This window comes from Lontra canadensis, unplaced genomic scaffold (assembly GCF_010015895.1).
Source record: "Lontra canadensis isolate GAN:19392208 unplaced genomic scaffold, GSC_riverotter_1.0 scaffold74, whole genome shotgun sequence".
NCBI lineage: Eukaryota > Metazoa > Chordata > Mammalia > Carnivora > Mustelidae > Lontra > Lontra canadensis.
The window spans coordinates 1,460,888-1,473,584 of NW_022631068.1; the positions used below are offsets into that span (position 1 = coordinate 1,460,888).

The window sequence follows — 12,697 nt, forward strand, 5'->3', positions numbered from 1 at the left end:
TGACACCAAAATATATCATATATGTATTTAAAGTAATATACTTTAAGACCCTATAAAAGAAGGATTTGCTAAGTATGTTAATATATTTTAAATGTATGCTTTCCCCTTATTTAAAAAAAAAAAAACTCTGTTGCTTTCTGCTCCTAAAGAAAAAATATCCAACAGACAGCATAATATTCCTACTGAATGTCACCTCTTCAAGGTATTCAGTTAGTGAGTTCATTATAGAATAGAATCAGCTGAAGGTATAGATATAGATACTACTTTATTATTTAATATATTCTATATTTATCTTTATAGTATAATGTTGAGTGTTGTAGTTACACAATATACTATTGTAGGAGTTTGTATCATGTTCCATAATAATAAACTTATAAATATTTCTTCTTTTTAAAAAAAAAACATACAATCTAAGAGAACGTTCCGTTTCATTACTTCTAAAACATAAACTAAGAACAACAAGCAGGATAAATTATAAATAAAAAAATATATAGTTTTGCCACTGTAAGTAAAGGAACATGGTGGGAGAGCAGAGAAGAAAGGAGGTGTTGGTGGTACATGAGAAAAGTGACAGGGGATGTCAGTTTGCCTAAGGAATTAATGACCTATCACTTGTCTAGATCCTGGTTTCTTACTGCCTTTGGTCATAAACTAGATCTAATATATGTGGGGCATACTTGCTTGCTTTCAGAGTCTGAAGGATTTTTTTTTTTTTGGTTGTTTATTGTTGTTCTTGGTCTTGTTCTTGTTGTTTTAGAATAGGAATAGTCCCTCTTTATTTATGAGGCTTTCAAAAATGTAGGAGAAAAAAACTACATGTCACTTGGCCTATTATCCATGTGCTCACATGTGTGTATTCCGGAAGATATTCTCAAAGTATATAGATAATTCATTTCTGATCTGGTAGAGTTTTTAAAAATTCAGTCATAAGTTTTCCTCTACTAAAAGAAAATGAAATACTTCACTGGTTCAATAAAATGCAAACGCAACCAAATAAACTGTGTCCCCCACCTCCCACCAGACAGGTGCCCTCTTGCTTCCATAGAAAAGCTAACACTATCCCACTCAACTTGTGCAAGATTTAGGATGTTTGCTTGTTTGTTTTAAAATAAAGAGAATCTTCTAGTAAATATCAGGCATAACTGAGTGGCATAGGAGCAAGGGGAGGAAGGAGACTAGTGAAAGTACCTAATGCTGAGGGTTGAATTCCATGGTTACTGCACAGGGTGAAAGAGGCAAGGTCATGTTCATGGTTATAGAAATCTGGTTTCCACTAGAGAGTATAGGCTACAGCTGACCTGAGGCTGGGGTCTGGGAAGCTAAGTAGGAAGTCCAAGCACTTCTGGGTACAGAGACAACAAGGCACTGCTCCTAAGAATCCCAGGCTGAGCAAGAGTGATATAGGAAGAGCCTGCAGATCTTTCCAGGCTTGCCCCACAGTGAACACTAGCAGCCCCAAGCGGCTAGGCCTGAAGGGGGAAAACAGAAGCTGCAATCTGGGCACAGAAAACTCTCAGACCTCTAGCCTGGGAGTAGGAGGGAGCACACAGACATGTGAACAATCCAAACTAGAAGCCTAAAGCCCCTACCCAAGCCAAGATACAGTGTCAAGCCTGGGCTGGTCCTACAGCATAGAGGGGCACTTGCAGACCTCCCCCATGGAAGGGTTATGGAAAAGATGCATACTGCCAGATTTTACTCTGCATCTCCTTTTCTCATTCAGTCTGTAGCCTGCTTCTGGCATCCCATTTACCCCTCTAACCAGCAATCCCCCCATGCCCAGCTGAAAAATAAAGAGAGGAAACAGGAGGAGATGGGGGAGAAAAAGAGGAGAGAAATCAAAGACATGACTACACTGTCACAGTCTTCCCTCGTGCCAGGGCCTTCCAGGGCTGTCCTGCTAGGTTTGGTCTTTCCTCGGGAATCCTGTAGCCGGGAACAGATTTGAGTGGACCAGTTCCGCCAAGCCCGTGCCTATGGGCCTCAGGGATGAGGTGCTGAGTGGGCAAGCTAATTATACTTGTGGCATTTGGGCAGCCGACCGTCCAGTGACACCTTACCTTATGAGGAAACGTCAACCCCAGCAACTGTTCAAAACAAAATGCCATCGCGGGATCAGCTTCGCCGGCTCTTGGCCGGTCCAGGATTGCTTTTCCCACAGCCTCTCGCGCTTAGCGCAAAAATGTGGCCTGGGGAGGCCAGCTGTGGGCGGGCGGACTGGCCCGGAGTGGGGGGGACAGGCGGGGCGGTCCTTGCCAGGTGTCCGTCCTGTCCCCCCTCTCCATGGACCAGCTTGCGGACCCGACCACTTGACTTTTTTATTCACCAAACCCACCTCCTAGAAATAGACTGGGCGGGGCTGTATCTGATCTCCTTGGGACCGGAGAAAAACCTGGGCATGTGACTATAAAGGGCAGAAGCCTGGAGACCCTGGGGAGGCGGGGGAGAAGGGCACGCTCACATCCCGACTCCACTGGGCTGTTGTCTGGGCCACCCCGCCAGGGCCAAAAGCCTGGCCGCCGAGTGCGCGCTGGGGTCCAGCGCCCCGGACAGGGACGTCATCCGAGAGCCCCATTGACAGTGCAGCTGGAGGTCCCGAGCCCAGCCCAGTTCGCCGCAGCCCCGGCTTCGGGCCATCTCGAGACCTAAACTTCAAGCACGGCCCTCAGAGGAGGTCACACACACAGAAGCAGCCGGGGACAGCCCATCTCGCTAACAGCCCAGCCCCGCCAGCACAGTCGAAGACTTATTTTTAGTCCCCAAATAGGGGCAGCACTCGATATCTGGTAAATTCATACAAACAAACCTTTTCAAACTTGGTCAGCCTAAGAGAGCTTAAATAAAACTCAAAACACGAAGGCAACAACCACCTTTTATCTGCTCGGAACACACCAATTCTCTTTTTATCTGAAAGCTCCGCGGAGCGCCCGGGAAACGGAGCTAATCTAGACTCTGCAGCCGCGGGCCGCTCCTCCCGGAGCCACAGCACAAGCCCAGCAGCCTTAGCACAAGCCCCTTCCCTTCTCTGACGGGCCCTTTAAGGGAGAGGGAAGAAAGCAGCTCCCCCGGGAGCAACCAAGCTCGGGCTGGACCCCGGGCGGGTGGCAGCACCGCCCCCGGGCCTGGGCCGAGCCTCAGAGCCGCGGATCTCGGCCGGTCCGTGGAGAGGACTGCCTGCGGCAGGGCCTGGGCAGGGCGCCGAGGAGGACGGAGGGCGCCGGCAGGGCTCAGGGACCCGCGGTGGGAGAGCGCGGGGCGGGGAAGGTACGAGCCGGCGATCGTGAACCGGGCCCGGGGACTCCGAGGCCGAGCCCGCACCGCGCAGGACTGGGCTGCCCCTCACACACGCCCCCGTCGGCCCTGCACTGCTGCCCTAGAGTCCCTAGCAAAGAGGACCACAGATTAGCACTTGGGTTTCGGATTGTCTTGGAGTTCGGTTTGTTTATTCCTAAAAAGATCATAAAAAGTCACCTCCAAAAATGGGGGAGGGGGAGGAAGGGCGAGAGCGGAGGGAACTGGAGGCGACTCGCGCAGGGTCCCGAGAAAGTTGCCGCGGAGCGGAGGTGGGGTGAGGGTGGGAGAAGGGAGCGGCCAGGTTTTCTAGCGATCCGGGTTTTCTTTATGAACTCCTCGCGCTAAACTTCACCCCGTAGGAGAGCGCCGGGGAGATCCTCGACTCTCGCCCGCCCTCGGCCAGCGTCAACCCCACAAATAGCCAAAGTTTTCAAACGAAAATGGGGGTGGGGTGGGGGGGACGTTAAGAAACCCAGAGACCCAACTGGTCCTCCCGACCTCCCGCACCCCGACCGAGCCTGGCTAACACTGAAGCGCTCCGGAAAACTGCGCTGTCGCAGTCACACGGCGGATCAACACAACACTTTTCAAGAAAACAAAATATTCGCTGGGAAACTTACTTTGCATTTAGTCTCTATTCTTTGGGGGGATGCGGTTTAAGTCGGCTTGTAAAGGAAAGTTCGTTTTGTCCAGGTTGGATATTGCCTACTTATGGATCAGCCCTTGGGTGAGGGTTTATTTTAATTTATGGCTTATGCATTCTTTTAAGGTCGATTTACATGACCTCCGGCTACAACTAAGACAGCCGCGGAGGGCACTCCAGTCGTCAGTCGGCCAAACCCACAATTAAAACAGCCCTCCCCCTAGTCTTGGTGTGACTAGGACTTTCCCGGGGTAGGCTGGTCGCCTGCTTTTCTCTTTTATTCTCACTCTTTATCTTCTTTCTTCACTTCCCCTTTTTCCTTCCTCCCTTCCTCCCTCCCTCCCACCCTTCCTCCCTTCCTTCCTTCTTTATGTCTTTTTTTAATATCGTGAAATAAGATGTGATATCAGTTTGAAAGTTTCAGTATAACTTTCTCTAAACCCAAGCCTGCAGCGATAACGAGATAGAACAGCGCTCACAAAGCCCTCAGGATGCTGCCCTCTTGTGGGTGCAGGGGGCATTACCACCCAGCGGTCCCATCTGAACCCTCAGAGCACACACGCATTTGCTTACACAGGAGAGAGAGAGAGAGAGAGAGAGAACTACACACGCAGGCACATAAGCTTCCTCTATCACACAGTTGCGCAAACTTCAATGAAATACCTACCTCAAACTTCACGGAGACTTACAAATTCATTCTCTAAGCCACCTGACTTCTTTTTCATATCACTCCCAGTTACACAGATTAGAATATCTACACGGGGAGGCGGAGGAGGAGGAATAAGGTGGGCCGAGAGGGCGGACAGATTTCCGGACGAATACTTAGGATGGCGATAACAGCTTTCTGTTGTCAAAGGTTGCGTTGTCTGTCTCTCTCTCCCCTGCCCTTTTTGCCTTAGTGTCCTACGCACAGTTATCTACAGCTACAACATGTGTTTTCTCGGAGTGGATTTTGGGGGTGGGGGGTGGCAAGAAAACCAGAAGCCCGCCACGCAGATCTGTCACCGCCTCCGGAACAAGGCACAACTCTCCGAGAGGGGGACGCATCCTGGGGATCCGCGCGTCCACCAGCGAGCGGCAGACGCTCGGGCCCCTTTCTCAGCCTCTACTCCCCCCTCTGCGTCGGCCCCGCGGAGCGCCCTCCTCCCGCTCCTCCTCCCCTCTCCCCTCCCCAGCCAAGTACGGAAACCCGCCCGGGCTGGGCAGCCGCCTCTCCCGCAACCCGCGCCCTCGCAAGGCGCCGCGCGCTCAGCTCGAGTCCCTCCGCCTGCCTTACCCCAGCCCCTCAGTCCCAGCTCAGGGAAACTAACCCCGAAGCGGCCCGGAAGGGCAGAAGCGGAAGGCACCGGGGGCCGGCGGTACGACCCGGGGTGTCTGCCCCCTGCCCCCTCCGACTCCCCAACAGGTAGCTCACAAACGGGCCGCGCGCTCACGCTCTGCCTCCCTCGTTCTCTAGATCGCTCGCTCCGTCCCGGTTACCTGGGCGGGCTCCAGGATGGTACCGCACGGGAGGGCTCCTTGTGCGCTGCGCCGCGGGAGTAAACGGCATTAAAGAAAAAGGGAAAGATACAAATAAAAAAAAAAAAAATTAAGGAAGGGGAGTCGATGCTAGGTCAATTAGCATAGCCCGGGGAGCAAGGGAGCAGAACCCCCCAGCGCTGCGGCCGGCACAACCCGTTAACTCAAGTCTGCGGGGGTGTCCCGCCCCGGGCGGGGGGAGCGCTGACCCGCAGAAGTTTGCCGCCGGGGTGCCAGGAGGTGCGCGCAGAGCGGGGTGACTAGGGGCTTCCCCCTTGAAACAAGTGAAGGCGATGGTTAGTGCTGTCAATCTTGGCAATCAGTGTGAGCGGCCATGTCGTAAGTATTCAAAGCATTTCCCGTCGTGCAACATCAGAAAGTGAGTGGCCAGGGCATTGATCTGAGCGAGGGAGAGGAGGCAGGGCTCCCCTCCCAGACAACACAGGCAAGATGAGACAAGAGGCGAGGGAGGCAGCGAGCCAGGCTGGGAAGCTGGGAGGGAGGGGGAGGGCCAGAGGAAGAAGAAGGAGGGAAGAGCGGGAGGCAAAGGCAAGAGAGAACCGGAGAGGGCAGAGATCGGCGTGAGCGGAGGTTGAAATTGGAGAAAGCGCCTGGGAAGAAAGAGTGAAGCAACTACTGGGAGAGAATTGGAAGGGGACAAAGAAGAGAGTTGGGGTCAGAGGAGAATAGAGACAAGTATTAGATGGGAGAGAGACTGGGTGAGGAGTAAGGGACCAAAGGGGGACTATTAGGGCTGGGGCTGCTGGGAGGAGGAGTCAAGAGGAAGGCAAACTGCAGTGGGGCAAAGGTAGACAACTGCAGAGAAAGAAAGCAAACTGGAGAAAAGGAAGAAGGGAAGTGGGAGAGGAAAATGTAGGGGTGCTAATTTGTGTTTTGAAAAAGTTATGTGACAGCGGAGGAATGGGCTGGATATTAATAAGTACTGAGATACACAAGTGGACCACAAAAGTGAGTCACAGAAGATAGAGAGAGAAAGGGAAGGACCAGGGCTGAAGCAGACCAGGAAGAGGGAAAGATGGGTGAATATTAGGATGAATAATAAGGATGAAAGAAAATGAAAAAGGAAGTGGTCAAAGAGAGATTTAAAAAGAGATGCAGGAACCAGAAATAATGAAAACACACCAGTTAATAGAATCTCAGTAAATGGGGGAAGAGAATTTTATTTTAAAAGAAGGAAGAGGAGGAATCAGAGGAAAAGAAGAAAAAGCAATTGACATAGGAGATCCTTAATATATGTAGGTGGCATGTTCTGGAGACCATGTGATTATGGAGTTTATGGGTTAAAATGGTTAGAAATAACAAGACACGTACAAACTAACAAAGAAAAATTATACCTTTACAGCAGTAAATAAAATAATTCCACATTTATTATCTGGATAAGTTTGTGTTGTGTGCAATTGTGTAAGTGATATTTATGTATAACCTCAACTTTGTAGAGGAAAAGATCTAGAGCTACACTTTCAAGAGGGTGGCTTGGAAGTTGTAGAAGAGGAAAAGAGTTTCTGTCACCCTGAACAGCATGTAAAAATGCATGTAAGATGTAGGAAATTATATAATAAAAGTCACCCCCCAAAAACCCACATAAATTAAAGATTCTCTTTGATGCCTGTGTAAGGTAGATAAAAGATTTGCAAGGGTACAGAATGGCCTAAAGGAGCAGAGACCTGGAAATTTATCTTAGTACACACAAGCTGAGGGAACGAGAGGGGAAGGAATAATCTTAGTGTCAGTTAGTAGAGATGCAGAGTAAAAGAGACAGATGAGAAAACCAGCTCTGACAGCAGTAGACACAGAACTCTCTGGAGGCAGAATGCACCAGGTGAGGTTGACCTGCCTTAACCCAGGCCCAAAAAAAGACTAGAGTTCAGAAACTGAAGTTAGTGGAGAGTTAAAATTACATCAAAATTAAAAGCTGGAAGAGAGGTTCTGACATACCTACATAACTACTGCAGACATCTGTGGAAGAAAAAAAATCCTTACTATATAGCAACTGATACGAGATGGCCACTTTGAGACACTTCATAAACAGGGACTTTGTGGAAGAAATATGCACCAGGAGAGATGGGACAGGATATGACTAAGTCAGAAAATTCAAGGCAATCTAAAGTTGCCAAGACTGTGAATAAGATTTCCCACCAATTAAGTGATTAAAATGATAAAGGGGAGAGAGCCTCACCTTCGTTACATTAACTTTTTAAAAAATGGAGAGAGTAACCAAACACAGAAAATGGAATGAGCTGAGATGTCAGTCATATATTGGCTTCTTAAAGTATATTTTATGTTTGGTTTCATATGAACTCAAGACAAGAGAGGAAAAAGAAACAAGGGTGAGGATGAGCTTCTTAGATCAGTGGGACAGAAGGAATAGCCAGATGCTTCTACCCCAATAGGAAATAAGATGTTTGAGAACTGGGAGTTTAGGGACTATGAGTTAAAAATGACTTGATGACTGTGGGCTGAAAAGACTACTAGTCTCCAACAAGAAATTTTGTGTTGCCATAGCCCACTGCGACTTTCAGGACTAGAAAGTCTACCTCCAGGAGCCAGAGCCCAGAGGCCATTAAAGAGAATGCCTAGCACCTTGCAGGCAGTTCCTCCCACCCTGGGGTTCCCAGAACTACTAGGCCTGCCCCTTGACCTCCAATGCCCAAGGGACAAACCTAGACCAGCGTCTCTAGCCTAGACATGGGCCAAATCTTTCCCAGGGTTTGTTTTTTTGTTTTGGTTTTGTAAAGGAGAGAAGCCAGGCCCAGCGCTGTGTTCCAGAGTCTCACACTACTTAGCCGCCTGCCCCAGAACTCAACCATAGGGGCCAGAAAGAAAGAAAGAAAGAAAGAAGAAAAATCTCCCCAAAGCCTGAAGAGGTCAAAACCGAATGACCTGTCCTAAATGTCTGCAGAGCTAGGGCAGAGAGATGAGGGGGTAGTTTCAGTCCCAAAGCCTGAATCCTCATGGAGGAGCCACCGAGGGAGGTAAAGCATCCGGGACGGAAGCGCTGGGATAAGCCTGGGTCCCTCGGAGTTCCTGCGACAAGTCTGGCTTTTCAAGCACCAGCGCATCTCTCTCTTTAAAATTACACAGCATTTGGGGATCTGGGGGGTTCGACTGACCCCGCCAATCAGATGCAGGCCACTGGCGGGGAGGTAGAAAGTGGGGAAAGGCGACATTATCAAGATCTCCGGAGTCCAAGGCCCTAACTGGGCCGCGGTGGACCTTCCGGTTAGGAGCGGCAGGAACTCTCTTTAGATTTTACCTAATAAACTGATAACTAAAGTATATTGATAAGGCGGAAACCCGAAGCTGGTCACAACATTGATCCCTAAAGCTAAAAAACTAAAGTTTGGGGTCTCCGTGCTGCCCTTCAGGCTATGCATGGGGTGACACGTGGCCCTGGGGGCGGGGGTGCACCCCAAGGGTTTCCTTTCAAGCCTCGAGCACGACTGTACAGCGCAGGGGGCGAGCGGAAAGCGCTCCAGCGGGTTGAAGTGCCGGGCTCTCCACCTGGTCCGCACTGGCCTGCGGGCTCCGACAAGTCCCATAGGCAGAGTAGGACACCCAAGCACCTTTCGACCAGATCTTGGCGCACTCGCACTCAGGCTCACTTGCCCTGGGGGTCGGAGCTCCGCAGCGCGAGAACCCTGGGCGCTGAGCTAGGGGAACAAGGGAGGGAAGTGGGGGAGAACGCGTGGGGGCTAACTTACCTGCCGCAGCTCTCGCTGCCTCGGTGCAGTCCCGGTGTCCCTGCGCACAGCAACCAGCTAAGGCAACACGGCTTTGCTAAGTTTGGCCTCGCACCTCCAGAGAAGAGGCGCGAACCCGCAAAGGCAAAGCGTGGGCAGTTCCTGGAGAAAGGTCCGCCTGAACTTGGGAAGGGCAACGCACTGAATTCTGCTAAAGAAGTTAATATTTAAAGCACCCACGCAAAAATCATAACGACTGTTAAAACCTCGAATTCTCGCTGTGGAAGTCTCCTTACACCAGCCGGGCGAACAATTCGGAGCTACATCTTAAGGTCGCTAACTTCTTTCAGGAAGGGCTTTACGGCTACTGTATAAATAGGACAAATATAAATGTCTTTACTTCCAAAACACGGGGAATGAGAACTTTACTGAAACGAAGAATAAGTGAAACAGTATAAAAACCCCAAAAGGAAGAGTTGAAAACTTTAATTAAAGCACGGAGAAAAGTTTTAGCAATTGGTTTTCTGAAACAGGGATAACACACATAACAGCACCTCGGTAGCCCCCTGCACTTCATTTAAGTTTGGTGTAACCAAATAACCCAAACTCCCAAATAACAGTGCCCTTGGGACTCTACCTCAAAGAGGTCGGAACTCGTGTTTCCACAACAAAAGCAGAAAACAAACTGTGAATAATGCTCTGTGTTCTTTAAGACATCATGTTATAAAAGGACAAGGCATTTTCCCTGGACTTTAAGTGGCTAGACAATAACATGAAATTTCATTTGAATCTGCGCGTCGTCCTGTTGGGAAGACCACAGCGGTGGCAACAGTAGCAACAGCACCGTCACAAAGGAGGTGGGGAAAAGTGGTAAGAATGCATGAACTTTTTTCAGAGAAAAATAAAGATAAATCAAAAATAAGTTTTACAGACATGGCTTTCCTGGCTTAGGAAAGTTAATTTTTAAATGTGCTTCTGCTGTCTAAGGTGCAAAGCCGAGCGAGGGGAGTGCGTGGCTGGAATCTGCATGCTGATAAGAGAAGGCTGATGTACTTACAGTGACAGAGGGCAGGCTGCGGGAGAAAAGCTGTTTGTGTTAGCCTGCGAGTTACCCAGGGCTGCAGTGAGAGCAGAAGGGAGGAGTGGGAGTGCCAGTCTGCGTACACCTTCACCGCGTCTCATTACATCTGCCAGCCTCTCTCTCCCTCTCTCTTTCATTTCCACATTCCCTTTGTTCCTGAAAAAAAAATCTACACGTCACATCAGAGTCCCCAGATGCAGTCTACACCAAAGAAAAAAAATGAATAATTCAATCAAACTGTGCATAGTCTCTAAGGCAATAAATCTATTGCACTTAAAGAAACGAAGGGTAATTACCACCGTGGAATTAGAATAAGGCCAAAGACCCGAGATGTCGTTGAGTCTCTGGGTAAACTCCCCGGTCAAATAAAGTTTCATTTATTTAATCATTTTGACATCTCAAATGGAAAGTCAAAGAAAGATTTTTAACTTATTTTAGAAAGATAGTCACTTCTTTTTAAACACATTTTAAAAGGAGGGGTGGGGGAGGGAGAAAAAGCCTAGGGCATACTACCCTACTCAAAAAGCTCCAGAGGCAGCAGCATAGACCAGGCACAGACACAAACCAAGACAATGTGTCCATGGAGCCTGTCCAGGGTCCATTCCTCCCCCCTCACACACACACACACACACACACACACACTCCACCCTCCTCCACTCCCCACTAATCAGAAGAGGATCGCCCTCCACTCTCACCCGCCACCGCAGCTCAGCACGAGGGCAGCTGGAATCTGGGAACCTTACCTGAAGCACCAAGACCTAAGAGAAATCGTGCTTCCCTGCCACCAACACCCCATGCCAGCCCCATGCACCCCTCCAAAGTCCGGTAACCATCTACTTCTTCCATCTGCCTAAAAGAAACTGTAAACGGGATTTTCCCCACACGATTGAATGGAAGCTCTGTACTGTACCGACTTCTGGATTTGCCCTGGGTTGAGTTTAGGGAATGTCTGGAAAGAAAAAAAAAAAAAAAAAAAAAGGAGGAAAAAAGGAGGGGGGCAGCTAAGCCTTGTCCAAGTTAGTCAGAAGGCTGTGTTAGGCAGGAAAGAGGCTACGGAAGAAACAGCTGGGATGCAGACTGGCTATGGATATCTCAGTTCTAGGAACCGTGTCCTTTCGTCCCGGAGGTAAGACTTTGTGACTGTCGCACGTTTATTCTTTCGCTGTCTGTGCCTCTCTTCCCCACCCCCAAGGACCCCTCCCACTCGGGTCACCGGGCATGCACCCGTGAGAAGAGCACAGCACGACGGTCTTTATTTTCCAGATCTCTCTGCTCATAAATTGTGGGTGTCACTGAAACGAAATTAGCAAATCTTCTACCGTTGGTTGCAGCGACCAAACCCTCTGTCCCTCTGCGGGTTGCGCGCTGATCGCGGCATCTTGGGCTGCAGAGCATTTCTGAAGCCCCAGCCCGCCGTTCAGCCTGGCCTGAACGCTCAGGTGATGCTGGGGAGACTCGCGGCGTCCCAAACGGGTCCCGCTAAGGGTTTCCACCAGATCACCACCCCTGGCCGCCTCTGAGCGAGGGGACGCACGCACACATCGACGCATAGAGAGATACACACACATTCTGACAATCTGGCCGAACTCCTCATCTAAACTCAAGTCCCTATAACCGTCAATTCAGCCCGCTTGAGAGCAGCGGGAAAACTAGGATGATACGTGGATGAACCGCGAGGGTGCCAACCTCCCGGTTTGGCTGAGCTCTGTTTATGTGCCTAAGTCGCCACCTTCAGGTCGAGCGGAAGACTGCGCCCGGCTCCCGGCTTGTCGACACAAACCCGGCTGACACTGGCCCTGCTGCCTTTAGCGACAGCGGGGACCGCTTGAAAGGGAAGCAAGGGGAGGGCCAACAAGCAGACCCGCTGAGCGAAAAGGCCTGCTCACCGAGACTTGGGGTAGGAAGAGTGAGGGCTGACACTGCACGCTAGCTAAAACCAATAGCCAACAGCCGAGGAAGGCGCACTCTCCCAGCAGAGTACAAAGCTCCCGGCCAAGGATTCTGCAGCTCCAAGGCAGGCGCTGCACCCCCGAAACTTCAAGCACTAACTCCCACGCCTGTGGCGAGGGGTACAGGCAACTTCGGAGAGCGAAATATCCGCTCCAGTCCTGGCCGAAGACCGAGCTCCCTTCTTGCAGTGACCTCGGCTCAACTTGGACTCCACACTCTCTGGGGCTCCGGCTTCTTCTGTATCCTCAGGGCAGAAGACAAAGAGTCTCCGGGAGCGGCCAGACCCAAGGTCACTAGCAGCGGGCCCCCAGACAAGAACTGCACACCTGAAAACGCTCAGGCAACCCAGCTGCCTGCTGCAAGAGCTGGATACTTAGATCTATAGTCGCCCATTTCTCAGAAAATCAGTCCTTCTGATTGTCTAACGATGGATTCGGTAAAACAATAATAATAATTATGTCAGAGTTTTTCAACTTTCCCACCCCTACCTCTACTGAAAATCTTTACACA

The 12,697-nt window shown here is 50.1% G+C and overlaps 2 protein-coding genes across 2 annotated transcripts in view; one reads left to right on the forward strand and one right to left on the reverse strand.

Annotated features, from left to right (window-relative positions):
- SOX6 (SRY-box transcription factor 6) overlaps positions 1-11,135 on the reverse strand; it is a 595,512-nt gene extending 584,377 nt beyond the window's left edge. Inside the window, exons 1-2 of the mRNA XM_032881120.1 lie at positions 10,981-11,135; positions 10,214-10,393 (exon numbers count right to left, since the gene is read on the reverse strand). Coding sequence (XP_032737011.1) covers positions 10,214-10,393; positions 10,981-11,033 — 233 coding nt within the window. The 5' untranslated portion in view covers positions 11,034-11,135. The remainder of the gene's footprint in view (positions 1-10,213; positions 10,394-10,980) is intronic.
- Positions 4,009-5,919, forward strand: LOC116881378 (translation initiation factor IF-2-like). The gene is made up of 2 exons (XM_032881119.1): positions 4,009-4,188; positions 4,837-5,919. Exon 2 carries the CDS (start codon positions 4,868-4,870, stop codon positions 5,477-5,479), a length of 612 nt encoding a protein of 203 aa, XP_032737010.1. The 5' UTR covers positions 4,009-4,188; positions 4,837-4,867; the 3' UTR covers positions 5,480-5,919.
- Positions 11,136-12,697: the final 1,562 nt, after the last annotated feature.